Here is a 19,115-nt window from a genome sequence, read left to right as displayed (position 1 = left end):
ATTCCACCATTTTGGAATTTGAATTCAGTTTTTTTTTAAAAGCATCTGAACTTAAGAGTCTATGAATGATCTTGAAACCCTTGTCAATTGTTGGAAAAGCCCATCTGATTCACTCATGTCCTTTAGGGAAGGAAACTGCCATTCTTATGTAATCGGTCCTATACGTGACCCAGACTCACAGTCATGTGGTTGAGTTTTAATTGCTCTTTGGGCAATTATGGATGGGAAATAAATGCTGGCCTGCTTAGTGACACCATATTCCATGAATAAATAAAAGAAAAAAACTTACCTGGGCCTTCCTGCCTGATTCTGGCAGTGATCCCTTTAGGGGTGCACAAATCATTCCCCTTACAGCCTCAGCAAAAGCAACTTCTAATGGTTGACTGGTCCAGTTTGGCTGAGAGCTAGATGCCATCCAAAATTAATTGCAGTCTTAGTGATGTTCTTCTAATTCACCACTGTGGTCCCATTGCCCTCCCATGCAGGGTCCCGATCTGCAATTGGGCTCAATGTCAGGATCATCCTGATCTTTGAATCCATTAGGACAAATATTTACTTGAATGGTGAGAGGCGAGAAAACGTGGAAGAACAGCTGGATTAAAAGCTCATTAAAAGCTAATGTTAATTAAACAGGTTGATGGAATGTTAAACCGAATCTCAAAAGTATGCAAAAATGTGGGTGTTATGATTTGGTTATAGTGGTTGAGTGTAACTAAATTGAGGTGTTTAAATTACTTTCATAATTGAACAGGGTATATAAGGAGAAGTTGGTTCTTAGACTAGAGAATCCAACAAGAGGATGGGTAACTCTTAAATCAGAGCTATGCTCAAAATTAGGCAATGCTATTTCAAATAATAGGCAGTAAAAATCTTGAATTCTTCCTTCCAAAAGGGCATGGATACAAGGTCAATTGAAACTTATGAGACTGATGTCCGTAGGTTTTTAGTTGGAAAAAATATCAAGAGATGCTGTGTAATGTCAGATGAATGAGCTTGAGTTATGGATCAGCCATAATCAAATTGAATGATAAAACAGGCTGAAAGGGCTGAATAGCCTGTTTATGTTCCTAGTAATTATTTGGCTCATTTGGTTCCTTAATACAAATTGTACTAAAGAAGCTATATTTCGTGCTAAATACTAGTTTCTAATACACCGCCCTGTGGCCAACCACTTTAACTCCCCTTCCCACTCTCCCAAAGACATGCAAGTCCAGTGCCTCCACCGCCAAATCAAAGTCACCTGCCAACTGGAGGAAAGTTACCTCATCTTCTGCCTCGGCACCCTACAACCACACGGCATCAATTTTGACTTCACCAGTTTCCATATCTCCCCTCCCTTCATCTCATCCCAGATCCAACCCTCAAACTTGGCCCAGCCCTCTTGACCTGTCCTACGTGTCCATCTCCCTTCCCATCTATCTGCTCCACCCTCCCCACCAATTATCTCCCCTCTGCATCCACCTATCGCCTTCTCACCTATCTTGCTCCTAACCCTCACTATTTATCCCTCAGCCCCGTTCTCCCTCCACATTCCTGATGAAGGGCTCATGCCTGAAACATCAACTCTCATGCTCCTCGGATGCTGCCTGACCTGCTGTGCCTTTCCAGTGCCACACTTTTCGACTTTGACTTTCCAGCATCTGTAGTCCTCATCTTCTCCTAGTTGCTAATTCAGACCTATTGATTCACAGCCATAAGTAATACTATTGTGGGCAAACATGGGACTTAAGTACAGACTGAGAAATGGAGAGGAAGAAAGTTTAGAGGAGATGTGGGGAAAAACCTTTTCATCTAGAGGGTGTTAGAAATCTCTCGCATGTAAGGGTAGTAAATGCAGAAACCTTTATAACATTTAAGAGTGGCACGTGTATGGAATGAGCTGCCAGAGGAAGTGATGGAGGTTAGTACAATTGCAACATTTAAACGATGGGTGTATGAGTAGGAAGGGTTTGGAGGAATATGGTCCAAATGCTGACAGGTGGGACTAGATTGGGGTGGGATATCTAGTCGACATGGACGTGTTGGACTGAAGGGTCTGTTTCCGTGCTGTATAGCTCTATGACTCTTAAGTATTCAGATGTGCACTTGTGATGCCAAGGCATCAAATGCAGGTAAATGGAATTAGAATAGTTAGGTGCTTGATTTTGACTGGTGCAAATGTGATTGGCCGAAGCACTGAGAGCCCTTTTTCTGTTGTGCAAATCTCTGTCTTTATGAGTTATGTAAGTATAAATAAAACAATAATTTGCTGAGCTCTTCATTCTGTGTCCACAGGCTCAGATCATATCTACATTTCTTGTGGATGTAATTGTTAATAGGTTGAGAAAAACTTAACTTTCTCAAAATGGACATCCCTTATCATGAGTTATAAAGAAAGGCTGAATGGATTGGGACATTCTTCACTGGAGCGTAGGAGGTTGAGAAGTGACTTTATAGAAATTTATAAAATCATGTCTTTTCTCTAAGATAGGGGAGTTTTCACACCAGGTGCAAATTTTTAAGGTTAAAGGAGAGAGATTTAAAAAAGATATGGGGGCAATTTTTTTACACAGAGTGTGGTTTGCAAGTGAAATGAACTTCCTGAGGAAGGGGTGGATGTGGGCACGATTACAACATTTAAAAGACATTTGGATAAATACATCAGTTGGAAAGGTTTAGAAGGATATGGGACAGGAGTAGGCAGGTGGGACTAGTTTAGTTTGGGATTATGTTCGGCCTGGACTGGTTGGACTGAAGGGTCTGTTCTCGTGCGGTTTGACTCTATGATATGTACAAAAATTAAACAGTATTTCAGGGAAGTGGAACCATCATAACTCACAAAATACACTATAATGAAAGACAAGACATTCATTCCTAAAACCAGAACCTAAACTGGTTGCATTATCATACTCATGCAGCTGTCAAAGCAAAACCAACCAAAATTTTGTATGATTTAGAATGCTTTATTATCCTGATATGTAGAGTCATAGAGATGTACAACATGGAAACAGACGCTTCGGTCCAACTCGTCCATACCGACCAGATATCCTAACCCAATCTAGTCCCACCTGCCAGCACCCAGCTCATATCCCTCCAGACCCTTCCTATTCATATACCCATCCAAATGTCTCTTAAATGTTGCAATTGTACCAACCTTCACCGCTTCCTTTGACAGCTCATTCCATACACGTACCACCCTCTGTGTGAAAAAGTTGCCCCTTAGGTCTCTTTTATATCTTTCCCCTCTCACCCTAAACCTATGCCCTCTAGTTCTGGACTTCCCCACCAGAGGGAAAAGACTTTGCCTATTTACCCTATCCATGCCCCTCATCATTTCGTAAACCTCTATAAGGTCACCCCTCAGCCTCCGACGGTCCAGGGAAAACAGCCCCAGCCTGTTCAGCCTCTCCCTATAGCTCAAATCCTCTAACCCTGGCAACATCCTTGTAAATCTTTTCTGAACCCTTTCAAGTTTCCCAACATCTTTCTGATAGGAAAGAGACCAGAATTGCACGCAATATTCCAACAGTGGCCTAACCAATGTCCCGTACAGCCACAACATGACCTCCCAACTCCTGTACTCACTACTCTGACCAATAAAGGAAAGCACACCAAACGCCTTCTTCACTATCCTGTCTACCTGCCACTCTACTTCCAAGGAGCTATGAACCTGCACTCTGAGGTCTCTTTGTTCAGCAACACTGCCTAGGATCTTACTAGAACATAGAACATAGAACATAGAAAAATACAGCGCAGTACAGGCCCTTCGGCCCTCAATGTTGCGCCGACCGAATCCTACCTAACCTACACTAGCCCAATAACTTCCAAATGCCTATCCAATGCCCGCTTAAATGACCATAAAGAGGGAGAGTTCACCACTGCTACTGGCAGGGCATTCCATGAACTCACAACCCGCTGTGTAAAGAATCTACCCCTAACATCTGTCCTATACCTTCCACCCCTTAATTTAAAGCTGTGTCCCCTTGTAACAGCTGACTCCATTAGCGGTAAAAGGTTCTCAGTGTCTACCCTATCTAAACCCCTAATCATCTTGTACACCTCTATCAAATCTTCCCTAAACCTTCTTTTCTCCAATGAGAACAGCCCCAAGTGCCTCAGTCTTTCCTCATACGATTTTCCTACCATACCAGGCAACATCCTGGTAAACCTCCTCTGCACTCGTTCCAATGCCTCCACATCCTTCCTATAGTACGGCGACCAAAACTGCACACAATACTCCAGATGAGGCCGCACCAGAGTCTTATACAACTGCAACATGACCTCAGGACTCCGGAACTCAATTCCTCTGCCAATAAAGCCCAGTACACCATATGCCTTCCTCACAGCACTATTTACCTGGGTGGCAACTTTCAGAGATCTGTGTACATGGACACCAAGATCCCTCTGCTCATCCACACTACCAAGTAGCCTACCATTAGCCCAGTAATCCATCTTCTTGTTACTCCTACCAAAGTGAATGACTTCACACTTAGCTACATTGAATTCCATTTGCCACCTTTCTGCCCAGCTTTGCAACTTGTCTATATCCCGCTGTAACCTGCCACATCCTTCCTCACTATCCACAACTCCACCGACTTTTGTGTCATCCGCAAACTTACTCACCCAGCTTTCAAGCCCCTCCTCTAGATCATTTATAAAGATAACAAAAAGCAATGGTCCCAAAACAGATCCTTGAGGTACACCGCTAGTAACTGCACTCCATGATGAACCTATACCATCAACTACTACCCTCTGTCTCCTTCCAGCCAGCCAATTTCTAATCCAAACCTCTAATGCACCCTCAATGCCATACCTCCGTAGTTTTTGCATTAGCCTACCATGGGGTACCTTATCGAACGCCTTACTAAAATCCATATACACAACATCTACTGCTTTACCCTCGTCCACCTCCTTAGTCACCTTCTCAAAGAACTCAATAAGGTTTGTGAGGCACGACCTGCCCTTCACAAAACCATGCTGACTATCCTTGATCACGTTATTCCTATCCAGGTGTTCATAAATCTTATCCCTTACAATTCTCTCTAAGACTTTGCCCACCACAGAAGTCAGACTCACTGGCCTATAGTTACTCGGGCTATCCCTACTCCCCTTCTTGAACAAGGGGACCACATTCACCATCCTCTAGTCTTCTGGTACTATTCCCGTTGACAATGACAACATAAAAATCCAGGCCAATAGCTCTGCTATCTCCTCCCTAGCTTCCCAGAGGATCCTAGGATAAATGCCATCAGGCCCAGGAGACTTATCTACTTTCATCCTTTCCAGTATTCCCAAAACCTCTTCCCTACATACTTCAATGCCATCCATTCTAATCACTTGTGACTCAATATTCACACCAGCAACAGTGTCCTGTTCCTGAGTGAATACTGACGAAAAGTATTGATTTAGTGTCTCTCCAATCTCCTCCGCCTCCACGCACAACTTCCCACTACTATCCTTGACTGGACCGATACCTACCCTAGTCATCCTTTTATTCCTGACATACCTATAGAAAGCCTTACTATTAAGTATTAAAGTCCAAGGTTCATAGATTGCAAAGCTGGAACAGGTGGCAGAAAAAAAATAAATGGCCGCGCACACGTATGATATGCCTCACACAAATAAAGTGATTTACATCAGATCAAATGGGTGGCAGTTTTCCATTGAAATCATTCAGATTGTATTTGCAGAGGGTTTGCTTCCATTATTGTGTATCTGTTCCCTCCTGTAATGTATGATCATTAATATCTTTCATCCAGAGATTACAATGATGTGGAGGCTGCATTGAATGCCATGAAGAATGTTGCCAAATTGATTAATGAGCGCAAGAGGCGGCTGGAAAACCTCGACAAAATTGCCCAATGGCAAAGTTCAATTGAGAACTGGGAGGTAGGAGCCCAGACTCTGTGTGCCATCATCACACATTTTGTTTACTTGTGATCTGTAGATTTAGCTTCACTTTCTTTTACAGTAAACACAAATTGTTTTCTTTCATGTCTGCATTCTTTTGTTTTGCTTAACGCCACAGTTATTTAGTTATTTAGCCCAAGCTGACTATCCTGGATCTAGTTCTCAGCTGAAGACGTTCATTAACCCAATTGCCTATCCTTTCTCTATACCATTCCTTTGTCAATTATTTATTGATTTTCCTTTCATATGCGGTTGGAGGTTCTGCAAAGGTTGCTCCATGTGGTAAAGCATTCCATGATCCACTATATTTCTCAGTGCTTATAACTTGTCCTTTTGTTGTGTCAGTGATAAACTGAGTTTACAGGCTAGATTCCCCACTAGAAAACTTGGTCAGACCACCAGAAGAAAATATATTTCATGGCTAGTCTGGCGTCAGGTCACAGGTCATATTTCAGTTTTGCTTCTAGTATGCACCCAGCACATACAACACCTGGTGTGGGAGTAGAGATGGCAGAGAGTGGGAAGACCATGATTGTGCACTATATAGAGTATTAACATGGGTAGGCCATGACATTTGCTGAGAACTGTAATGCTCAGGCTCTGTTAGTCTTCAGGAATACTCTGTTCTTGCAATTGTTAGGCTGCATTTCATGATGCATCAGGGATGGATTGTTAATTGGGAGAATCCGGACAGAAATCCAATGTGAATACATCCAGAAACCCTCAGCCCAGCAAATGGATTCATGGCTGTGTAGTAGATGTAAGGTTGTGAGGAAGTCAGCTACTCTGATCAAGGAAGAAACTGCCACATGAATCTCCTTCTCATTGATTCACGTGCTTACTGCAACAGTTCCTCATGATTGCCATTGCAAAATGTTTTGAAACTTTGCTAGCTCTCTTCCAGTGGTGTTAAAATAATATTTTGGCATGGTGACTCAGTGGTGAGCACTACTGCCTCACAGTGCCAGGAATCCAGGTTCAATTCCAGCCTTTGGTGACTGTGTGTATGGAGTTTGCACATTCTCGCCCTGTCTGCATGGGTTTCTTCCAGGTGCTGTGGTTTTCTCCCACAGTCCAAAGATGTGCAGGTTAGGTGAATTGGCCATGCTAAATTGCCCACAGTGTTCAGAGATGTGTATGTTAGGTGCATTAGTTAGGGGTAAATGTGGAGTAATAGTATAGGGGAATGGGTCTGGGTGGGATACTCTTCAGAGGGTCGGAATGGACTTGTTGGGCTGGAGGACCTGTCTCCACACTGTAGGGATTCGATGATTTCACATTATTCTCATAACTAAACTCCTGAGAAATCCATTTAAATACAGATTCCATTTACCTCATATGGAGTGGATAATCATATTATAATCAGTGCTTTCAGGTAAGTTTGGACACTGCCTGATTTTGAGTTGGACAGTCGATTTTCTCTAGTTGTCTGCCTGGAGCTTCTCACCAACGAAACTTGATGTGTGAAGGTTGGCAAAATGGAAAACTATATATTCTCCATTTATGTTATGGGGACATTATTCATTAAAGGTTTTCAGTGGAATTTCATCAAAATCCACCTGACCTAACCATTCTGGATTCCTGGGACTTAGGAGTGAAAGGTAGAAACCTATAGGGTCCTCCCTGAGTTGGACAGTCAGCAGTTAACAATTCTATCTTTTTCTTCAATGCCAACATGTGAAGCATACAAAAGTTCTTCTGTTTGCTTTGATGGGACCATGCACATGCCAACACTCACTTGCAGGTTTAAGTTAAGTAATACCAAAACATTTTCCTCCAATTTCCTCAACTTATACAACCCTCTTGCAACACTGGTAATGCTACAACGGAAGAAACAAGGGACTTCCCGAAACTCCTTGCATGACGGAGCAGATTGTAGTTTGCATCTGGTCAAATACTTGCCTTGACATCTAAATCTCCTACACCTACTTTCTGACAAGGTAATGGAAGGTGTGGTGGTGTGTGAAAAAAAAATCAGTTTTATTGAGGTGCTGTAACCATGTTCTATACCATTAGCACAGTGCTCTGTTTTAAGAAGAATCCTTGAGGGTGTGTTCAAATCTACCTTTCTGTTGTGTAATGTGCTAATTGCTTGGAAGTTACAATGAAATAAAACATTTTGTTGATTCTATGATTTGTTGCTTGTTATGCAATTACCATGTGGCTGCAGGGAGGTGTAACTAGCACCACTCAATAACAATATAAATCTCCCTGAGATAAATGACCTATAGAATGTGCTTGAGCATGTAATTTAGTTCCAAAGTGCAGGAAATTGATCACTGAAAAGAAATATTGCTGATTTGTAAAGCTGATAAATGACATGCCCGCCAGAGAAGTGGTATTGACTGTGGACGAGTTGACATATCTTTCCAGCATTTTTACCATGGTGCATGTAGTTTCAGTTTTACATTGTGGTCTAATGGGAGAGAATTAGTAAAGTGCCAGCTCATAAGCAAAATGGTCACTTTGGCAGCAACTGAAAGATAGTGATTTAACAATTTGACTGTCGGTCTAAAGTAGGGCTTCAGGCCAGTTCGCACAAGCAACTAAAGGACTTTTACTGTGAAAACCCATTGCATTTTGAAAACATCCCTGCTCTCTTCCAATTTTAACTTAACATGAACTGTGATATAATCACTGGCACAATACTTGCAGTTGAAGAAAAGCTTGCATATTTTCCCCACTCCACACAAGTCAATTTTAAGGTTAAGTAGCACACCAAAGGTGCTTCATTTCTGAGGGACAGGTATAATTTTGGTTACTACACCGTTTTTATTACTGTCATAAATGTTGTATGTTGGAGGTGCAAAGGCTAAATAATCCTATTTTGAAGGGATCTCTCACAAAGCATTCCAAATTGATTCTTATCAGATCTTCCTTTCTTTTTTTAGGGTGAAGATGTTTTGGCTCGAAGCTCAGAGCTCATCCATTCTGGTGAATTAACAAAGGTCTCCCAACCTCAAGCCAAGAGCAAACAGCGAATTTTTTTCCTCTTTGACCATCAGGTGGTCTTCTGCAAGAAGGTAAAAATGCCATCTGAAGCTACGTAAGCCTTCACACTTTGACTTTATTTTGGAGGTCATCCAGGCAATTTGGAAAGAAAAAAAATTACCTCATGAGAATAGGTCAAGGTTCATTCTGTTTTCCTCCCATCATCCTGGTTGTCACACGAAACAACGGTAATCGCAGAATTGTTAGAGCACAGAAGGAAGCCATTCAACCTATTTTGCCTGCACTGGTTGTATTGCCTAGTGCCAGATTCCTGCCTTTTCCCCTTACCTTGCACAGCATTTCAATCCAAATAATCATCCAGTGTCCTCTTGAATGCTTCAATTGAACCTGCCTCACCACATTTCCAGGCAGTGCGTGCTGTGCCCTAACTACTTTCTGTGTGAAAAAGCTTTTCTCACCTCACCTTTACTTTTTTGGCACTTCATTTAAATCTATGTTCTTGGTCTTTCTTTCTTTCTTTTACAACTTGGAACAGCTTCTTATCTATCCTGTCCAGCCCATTCATTATTTTGAAGATCTCTGTCAAATCAAAAATCTCTACCAAATCTAACCACTGGCCAATCAATAGCAGTTAATCACTATTGATTAGGGTCAGACTTAAGGCAAAGAAAACCAGAATGTATATAAGACATAGGCCCAAAATCCTTTTCCCTATAGCCATACTACAGTAAAGAAGAAAGGACATGCATTGATATTTGATATATATCCTGTTTTAGAATCATTTTCATTGGTGAATTGTAGGAAGCATATCAGCCAATTTGATTTGCTACTGCCATATGTATCGAGGTACAGTGAAAAGTGTTGTTTTAAATACTTTACAGGCAATTTGTACGATACAAGTGCATCAGGGTAACAGAACAGAGTGCAGCATACAATGTTACAACTGCTGAAAAGGTGCGCAGAGAGTCAGTATTAGCATTAAAGAGGTCAATTCAAATGTCTGATAACAGTGGGGAAGAATCATTAAAAACAATCATTTGAAATAATCCTGAATGCCAATAATACTTCTGTTTTTACACATTTTAAAATTCTGTTCAATCTGAAAAATAAGTTTGTTCAGCAGAAAAGTGCTAAACTTTTTATTTCAGGGTCTAGATCTATAACCATCAAGGACAAATGACACTGACAAAATGAGTTGGTACTTTGTTAAATTTATTTCTCAGTCTTCTTTAGGCTACTTTCAGTCAATAATTATCAATGTTATGATGAAACAATGATAAGACCATAAAACATAGGAGCAGAAATAAGGCTATTCAGCCTAATGAGTCTGCTCCATCATTCGATCATGGCTGATAAATTTCTCAACCCAGTCTCCCACTTTCTCCCCATAACCCTTGATCGTTTTGATAATCAAAAACCTATCTATATCAGTCTTATATATATTCAATTACCTAGCCTCCACAGCCTTCTGTGGCAATTAATTCCACAGATTTACTACTCTCTGGCTGAAGAAGTTTCTCCCTATCTATGTTCTAAAAGGTTTTCCCCTTACTCTAAGGCTGTGCCCTCCAGTCCCGGCCTCTCCTGCCAAAGGAAACACCTTCCCAACATCTGCTCTGTCCAGGCCACTCAGTATTCTGTAAGCTTCTATTAGATCTCCCTCATCCTTCTAAACTCCCTTCGAGTATAAAACCCAGAATCCTCATATGTTAAGCTTTTCACTCCTGAAACCATTTATATGAACCTCCTCTAACATGGTCTAGGGCTAGGAGATATGGGGCCCTATACTGTGCACAACACTCCAAATATGGTCTGACTAGAGCCTTATAGAGCTTCAGAAGTAGATCCATGCATTTGTATTCAAGTTCTCTCAAAATAAATGCCATTATTGTATTTGCCTTCCTAACTACTGACTCAACCTGCATGTTTACCTTGAGAGAATCCTGGACTAGAACTCCAAAGTTTCTTTGCACTTCAGACTTTTGAATTTTCTCCCCATTTAGAAAATAGTCCATGTCTCTATTCTTCCGATCAAAGTGCATGACCTTACACTTTCACACTCCATCTGACATTTCTTTGCCCACTCTTCCTACCTGTCCAAATCCTTCTGCAGCCTTCCCACCTCCTCAATGCTGCCATCCCTCTACCTATCTTTGTATCACCTGCAAACTTAGCCAGAAAGCTCTCAGTTCATTCATCTGGTTCATTAATGTGTAACGTGAAAAGTTGTGGTTCCAACATTGAGCTCGCAGAGCACCACTTGTCACCGGCTTCTATCCTGGGATGGACCCTTTTATCCTCACTTTCTTCTTTCTGCCAGACTGTCAATCTTGGACCCATTCTCGCACCTTGCCTCTACACCATTGGCCCTTATGTGACATTCAGTAGTCTCCTGTGTGGCCGAAGTGGATAAAGCAGATGTTGGAGATTGGAGTCAAGATTAGAGTGGTGTTGGAAAAGCACAGTAGGTCAGACAGCATCTGAGGAGCAGGAAAATCGACGTTTCCGGCAAAAGCCCTTCATCCTGATGAAGGACTTTTGCCCAAAACATCAAATTTCCTACTCCTCGGATGTTGCTTGACCTGCTGTGCTTTTCTAGCACCACTCTAATCTTAACAGCCTCCTTTGTGGCACGTTGTCCAATGCCTTCTTGAAGTCCAGGTCAATAACATCCACTAGACCTCCTCGATCTAACCTGCTCATTACTTCCTCAAAGAATTCTAGCAGAAGTGTCAGGCATGACCTCCCTTTGATGAAACCATGCTGACTTTGCCCTATTTTGCCATACACTTCCAAGTATTCAGAAATCTCATCCTTCACAATAGATTCCAGAACCTTACCCACGACCGTGGTTAGACTAATCAGTCTGTAATTCTCCATCTTTTGCCTTTTCACTTTTTAAACAGGCCCTGATTGTCACGGTGGTACAGTGGTTCTCTGTCCTCAGTGAACCTCTATGTTACACTTTGAGCTGTGAGTCAGTAGGTCATGGGTTCAAGTCTCAAGCAGAAGCTTAAACACAAAATCTTGGCAGGAATTTCAGTACAGCACAAATAAACATCTGCACTGTTTGAGATGCTGCGTTTCAGATGAAATATTAAAATGAAGCTCTTGTCTTCTCAGGTGGATACAAAATATTCCATTAGGCCATTTTAAAGATGAGCAAAAGGGAATAATACCATTAGCAGCATGGTAACAAATATTTATCACTCAATCAACAAAACTGCAAACAGATTATCTAGTCATTATCACATTGCATTTGCTTCTTTTGCAAAACACTGTTCTTGGCCCAGTTGTTAATAGGAACAGTTTTTCCAGTCTCCTCTGTTCTGACAATCACAATTTTGAAAACTTCCATCAGGTTGCTCCAAAATAATCATCCCCATCTTCTCCAAACTATCTTCATGGCTGAAGTATCTCATTCCTAGCGCCATTCTCTTCTGCATTCTTCCATTGCATTTGCATCCTTCATATAGCTTGCCACACAGGACAATACATTTCAGCTGAGGTCAAACCAGTGTCCTAGGTGGGGTCAGTGTAACCTCCCTGTTCTTGTTGTACTCTATGTCCCTAATAAAGGAGCTTAGCCAAGAATGACACCACCACTCCTTTTTATTTGTTTCTATCTTTTCTAACCAGAAATATTCACATTCAGTGCTGTCCTCCTTAAAGCAAATCTCTGATATTCCCACAGCATCATCATTCCTCAAGGCAAACCCCCAATCTTATTTACTATATTCTGTGTATTTACATACATAAAACATGATTTTGCAGCTGTCCAGGACATTGAGTAGGCCATGTTTTGGAATACTGCTTTCAGTTCATGTCCGCCTGCTATGGGGAAGATGCTGTGAAACTTGAAATGTTTAAGGAAAGATTTACAAGGATGTTGCCAGGGTTGGAGGATTTGAGCGAGAGGGAGAGGCTGAAAAGGCTGAGGCTATTTTCCAGAGAGGATCAGAGGCTGAGGGTGACCTTACAGAGCTTAATAAAATCATGAGGGACATGGATAGGGTGAATAGCCAAGGTCTTTTCCCCACGTTGGGGAGTCTAAAACTAGAGGCCATAGGTTAAAGGTGAGAGGGAAAAGATTTAAAAGGGACCTAAGGGGCAATTGTTTCACGCAGAGAGTGGTATATGTATGAAATGGGCTGCCAGAGGAAGTGGTGGAGGCTGGTACAATTGCAAAGTTCAAAAGGCATCTGGATGGGTACATGAATAAGAAGGGTTTAGAGGGATGTGGGCCAAATGGGACTAGATTAGGTTCAGATATCTTGTCAGAATGGACGAGTTGGACCACAGGGTCTGTTTCCGTGCTGTACATATTCAAGTCAATGACTTTATAACCTTCATTGTTTTTATTCACTCATTGGGTGTGGACATTGTTGGCTGGCCATCATTTAGTGCCAGTCCCTAGTTACCTTGAGAAGCTGGTAGTAAGCTGCATCCTTGAACTGCTGCAGTCCACATGCTATAGGTTGAACCACAATACCCTTAGAGAATTGTTAAATAACATTTGTGCATACAAATTCCAGACAATTACTATCTCCAAAAAGAAAAAAAATTAATCACTGTCCCTTGACATTCATTGGTGTTACAATCACTGAATCCCCCACTATCAACATTCTTGGTATTGCCATTGACCAGAAACTCAACTGGGTTCGTCATGGAAACACAGTGGCTACAAGAGCAGGTCACAGGATAGGAATGTTGTGGCAACTAACTTACCTTCTGGCTCCCTAAAGCCTGTCCACCATCTGTAAGGCACAAGTCAGGTGTGTGATGGAATTTTCCTCACTTGCCTGGATGGTTGCACCTCCAACAACATTTAAGAAGCTTGATATCATCCAAGAAAAGGAGCAGCCTGCTTGGTTGGTGATGAGCTACCCTCATGAACCATTGTAGCTTGATCCAAAATGTCATAGGGAAGGAATTTCAGTGTTTTGGCCCAGCAGTTATGAAGGAGTGGCCATGTATTTCCAAGTCAGGATAGTGAGTGACTTGGAAAAGAACTGACAGATGGTGAGGTTCCTAAATATGGACGGTGCTATCTAATGATCTTTGGTGAATTTCTGCAGCGAATCTTACAGATATTACACACTGCTGCAATTGAGTGCCAATGGTGGAGAGAGTGGATGTCTGTGGATGTCATGCCAATCAAGCAGGTTACTTTGTCCAGGATGGTGTCAAGCTTCTTGAGTATTGTTGGAGCTGCATTAATCCAGGCAGGTGGGGAGTATTTCATCACACTCCTGACTTATGCCTTGTAGATGCTGGACAGGCTTTAGGGAGTCAGAGGTGAGTTACTTACTGCAGTACTCATGGCCACTGACCTACTCTTGTTTGCCACTGTGTTTATATGCCAGTATAGTTGTGTTTCTAGTCAATGGTATCCCCCAGGACTCAATGATGGTAACACCATTGAATATCAAAGGGCGGTGGTTAGATTGCCTTGCATTGAATGTAGTCATTGCCTGATATTTGTGTGGTGTGAATGTTACTTGCCACTTTGCAGCCCAAGCTAGGATATTGTCCAAATCTTGTTGCATTTGAACATGGATTGCTTCAGTATCTGAAGAGTCGGTATGGTGCAATCATTAGTGAACATTCCCACTTCTCACCTTATGATGGAGGCAACGTCATTGATGAAGCAGCTGAAAATGGTTGGACCTTTAATAATACTTGGAGGAACTCCCACAGAGATGGAACTGAGATGACTGATCTCTACCAACCATAGCCATCTTCCTATGTGCCTGTTATGACTCCAACCAGTTTTTCCACTGATTCCCATTGATTCCAGTTTTACCAGGATGCCACACATGTTCAAAGCTTAGATATCAAAGCTATCACTCTCCTCCATTTGTGGAATTCAGCTCTTTTTGTCCATGATTTAACCAAGACTGTAATGATGCTCAAGAACTGAGTGGCCCCAGAAGAACCCAAACTGGGTGTCACTGAGCAGGTTATCGCTGAGCAGGTGGTAGTACCATTGACAACACCTTCCATCACTTTACTGATGATTGAGAGTAGACTGATGGGACAGTCACTAGCCGGGTTGAATTTGTCCTGTTTTTTTGTGTGCTGCACAAACCTGGGCAATTTTCCAAATTGTCAGGAAGATGTCAGTGTGGTACCTAGACTGGAACAGCTTGGCTGGGAGAGAGGCAGGTTCTGGAGCACAAGTCTTCAGTACTATTGCCAGAATATTGTCAGGGCCTGTAGCCTTCACACTATCCAGTGTTTCCAATCATTTCTGGATATCAAGTGGAGTGAATTGAATTGGCTGAAGACTGGTACCTGTGATGCTGGGAACCACTGGACGAGGTGGAACTATATTATGCAGTTGGTACTTCCGGCTGAAGATTGCTGTGAAAGTTTCAGCCTTATCTTTTGTACTGATGTGCTGGGCCCTTCTATCATTGAAGATGGGGATATTTGTGGAGCCTCTTCCTCTAGTGAATTTATAATTGTCCACCATTCACAAATGGATGTGGCAGGAATGGAGAGCTTAGATCTGATCCATTGGTTGTAGGATTACTTAGCTCTGTCTATCACTTGCTGCTTATGCTGTATTGTAGCTTTACCAGGTTGATACCTCATCTTCAGATGTGCTTCGTACTGCTCCTGGCTTGCCCTCCTGCACTCTCCATTGAAGCAGGGTTGATCTCCTGGTTTGATGGTAGTGGTTGAGTAGGAGATACGTGGGCTATGAGGTTACTGATTGTGTTGGAGTACAATTCTGCTGCTGGTAATGGACCACAGCTTCTCATGGATGTCCATTCTTGATTGCTAGATCTGTTTAGAATCTGTCCCATTTAGCACAGTGATGGTACCACACAACACAATGGAGAGTATTCTCAATGTGAGGGCGTGACATCATTTCCCAGAGGACTCTGTATGGTCACTCTTATTGATACTGTCATGCAGAGATACATTTGCAGCAGACAAATTAGTAGAGGTGAGGTCAAGTATATTTTTCCCATTTTTAAGCACCATGGGATTACTCTCCCAATATTATCTTCTAGTTCCCACAGCTCCGTTGATTGTTTAAGCCCTTTCACCACCAAGTTATTGTGTCCTATTTTAATCAGGATGTTGATGTTAAATGGTTACATCCATGAAGTGCCTTTAAATGCCTACCTCTTCTGTTTTACCTAGTTAGTTCAGTAGAACCAGTTAGGCCATACATTTAGCTGACCAGACTTCAATCTCTGGAATTCTCATCTGAAACCTTTCCTCCTGTATACAACATTCTTCTTCCTTAAGATCCTCTATAAAGGCTATCTCTTCAGCCAGATTTTTAGCCACTTTTCACAGCATGCCCAGCTTTATTTTGACGTCTATTTATAAGTGCCTTGGAACATTTTTCTATTTTAGAGGCACTTTATAAAATGGAAGTTGTGGTTTTTATTATAATACAATAAAATGCACTGAGGCTTTTTGTAAAATGTTTTGAAATTCTAATATTATATGGGGTGAATGGATCATAATCTGTTAGGTTTTACAATCTGAGATGTCACACTTTCATAGGACCTCCTGCGTCGTGACATCTTATACTACAAGAGCAGGATAGACACAGACAGCATGGAAGTCGTAGATGTTGAAGATGGGAAGGACAAGGACTTCAACATCAGTGTCAAGAACGCTTTCAAACTTCAAAACAAGTTCACTAATGAAGTACACTTGTTCTGTGCAAAGAAATCATCAGTCAAAGAACGTTGGCTTCAAGCCTTTGAAAATGAACGAAAACAGGTTCAACTTGATAAAGAGACAGGTAAAAATCTTGTTTGTGGAACTGTTTGGCAGGTTGAAACGATGTTACTGAGGCTACTCGTGTCAGCTGTCATCTCCTTGAATATAAATTTTATGAAAGCAATTACATCCATGCCACCATTAGTGTGCCTTTCAGTTTCTTCATTCATGGGATGTGGTTGTCTCTGGTTGGGCCAGCATTTATCATCCCCATCCTTAATTGTTCACGAGAATGCGGTGTTAATCTGTCTTTTTGAATCATTGCAGTTCATCTGCAGTGCTGTAAGTGAAGGAAAGTATTCTACTTTCTACAAAGCTATGAAATTCTGCTTGGCATGCAATATAGTTCTCAACAAATATCAGGAAGTGACTTGCATTATTCCCCACTGATCACACCTTCCCTCTGTTGGAGTTGCTGATGTACTGTATGTGCACCTCTCCCTTTCCATCTTGTCTTAATGCCATATCATTTGTTAGGCTTCAGCTCAGAGTGCAATAGATTTATATATTTATACTGATGAGCAATTGATAGTTAACCACCTGAGGGCAGTTAATAACCCATGACTTGAGGATTCATGCTGGCTGAATGTAACTACAGCTGAGGGCTTTGTGGTACTGTCCCTACCCCTGAACTGAAAGACCTGGGTTCACTTCCCACCTGCTGCAGAGGTGTGCAATAACATCTCCAAACACGTTGATTAAATTAAAGAAATAACGTTATAACTGCTGCTAATGTGAAGCTACTTTACAAAATGGATCCACTAAACATTTGTATGTGATTATAGAGAGCTGGGAGGATGGTTTGCCCTACATACGTGTATTCAAGTTGCCAATGACAGAGTGATTAAAAAAGCAACAGTCCAGCTTGGAACTTTCAATGTGCTCATTCTAGAGCGCTGCATCAGTGCACAGCATCTATAAATAATAAAATAAAACATTCCATAGCTGGGTTCAACTATGAATCTTTATGATGCCCTCCTGGTTATCTCTCATGGAAATGGCATGCTCCACCACAAATGATTCACTCTCTGAGCTGTTGCTTATCTACTAGCAACAAAGTGTAATACCAATGAGACCCCTCATTAATATAATTGTATTGTTTTCTCCTTCATTCACGACATATCAGATTTGTTTTCCAGAATTAACGCTTGGATATGTATTTCACATTGTTCGCTTGTCTTCCAGAAACGCTGTCCATCATTATTGAATGGGGCATACTTGATTTTACAGTTGTGTTCATGTGTAATCTTTGTGCTTTTTCTCAAGGCTTTGCTATCACAGAAGTTCAAAAGAAACAGGCCATGATGAATGCAAAAAAATCACATCCGACTGGGAAGCCTAAAGGTGATTTTTCAAATTTAATGAAGTTATCACTGCATAGTCATCTATGAAGCAGGCATTGCAATTCATGGTTTGATCTAGAAGTTCATAATAAGTGCAATACATTATTTGTGTTTTAGTCAAAGTCTTATCTGGATAGTATAGCTGGAAGGACAAATTGATCAAATACATTTTTAAAACACATTTGACATACAAATAAATATAAAATACAAACAATTTTAAAGTAAATTTGAAAGAAAAGGGTGATTCAGAGGAATATTTTGCAGTGTCAGAGAAGATCCACAGATGGTGCCAATTGGTTACTTCCCAGTGAGAAAACAAGAACATTAGTTTTCTAAGACTATTTGTCCTTCTCTGTGAAATGCATTGCCTGTGGGTGTGTTGGAAGTGGTGGAAGAAATCAAAAGGGAACTGGATTATTAGCTGAAGAAGAAGTATGCATAAGGTAATAGGAAGAGTGGCTGTGGATTAATTGTTCCTCAGACAGCCAGCACAAAATGACCTGCTTCTCTGCTGGAACTGTCTTCTGGTTTCATGATTCAAGCATGACAATACTTCAAAATATATTTTATTGGAGCTTTGTGCTATCTATCCTGAGGTTGTGAACATCCATATCAATGTGAAGTTTTTCTTTCTTGACAGCAGCAGACAACAGCGAAATTCCAGATATGAAACTTAAAAATAAGCATTTCATAAGGGAAACATTTCATGCAGTTTGTACTAAATTATATTTTAAATTTTCCAAACCAGTGAGCCCTTTCTTCAATGGAGCATTGCTAAGAATGTAAGCCACAAAACAATTATCTGGGGTACCCATGTCCTAACGTGGAGTATATTACAAGCTTACTGAATGAATAATGAGAGTGGGAAAAAAAACTTAATAACTGTTGTGTCATTATTCTAGCTGTGGTACAATGTCTGGGCTAGTTATTTGAGCACATCTGTTTTTCTATTCTTTATCCATGGCTGTCACAAACATTGGTCTCTATTTTGCTACTGACCACGTCTAAATTTGGAACATCTCAGCCCTCATAATTCTGTCATTTTTCGGTTCTTATGGAAGGATGAATATCCTAAGCAAAATTTTCATTTGACTTGAGTTTTCTAGTGGTCTAACCTGATCTGCTTCACTACATACACAATTATAATCTGCTGCAGAATAAATGTAAAGTCAGCATAGT

At 41.2% G+C, this 19,115-nt stretch overlaps 1 protein-coding gene across 4 annotated transcripts in view; it reads left to right on the top strand.

Annotated features, from left to right (window-relative positions):
- Positions 1 to 19,115, top strand: part of LOC132821934 (uncharacterized) — a 462,849-nt gene that overhangs the window by 423,031 nt on the left and 20,703 nt on the right. For all 4 annotated transcript variants that reach the window (XM_060834915.1, XM_060834914.1, XM_060834918.1 and 1 more), the window contains 4 exons: positions 5,739 to 5,868; positions 8,781 to 8,912; positions 16,372 to 16,615; positions 17,860 to 17,937. In XM_060834915.1, the coding sequence (XP_060690898.1) occupies positions 5,739 to 5,868; positions 8,781 to 8,912; positions 16,372 to 16,615; positions 17,860 to 17,937 (584 nt within the window). The remainder of the gene's footprint in view (positions 1 to 5,738; positions 5,869 to 8,780; positions 8,913 to 16,371; positions 16,616 to 17,859; positions 17,938 to 19,115) is intronic.

This window comes from Hemiscyllium ocellatum, chromosome 13, assembly GCF_020745735.1.
Source record: "Hemiscyllium ocellatum isolate sHemOce1 chromosome 13, sHemOce1.pat.X.cur, whole genome shotgun sequence".
Lineage (NCBI taxonomy): Eukaryota > Metazoa > Chordata > Chondrichthyes > Orectolobiformes > Hemiscylliidae > Hemiscyllium > Hemiscyllium ocellatum.
Note: the sequence above shows the minus strand (reverse complement) of the source record. Positions and strands in the feature narration are given on the sequence as shown.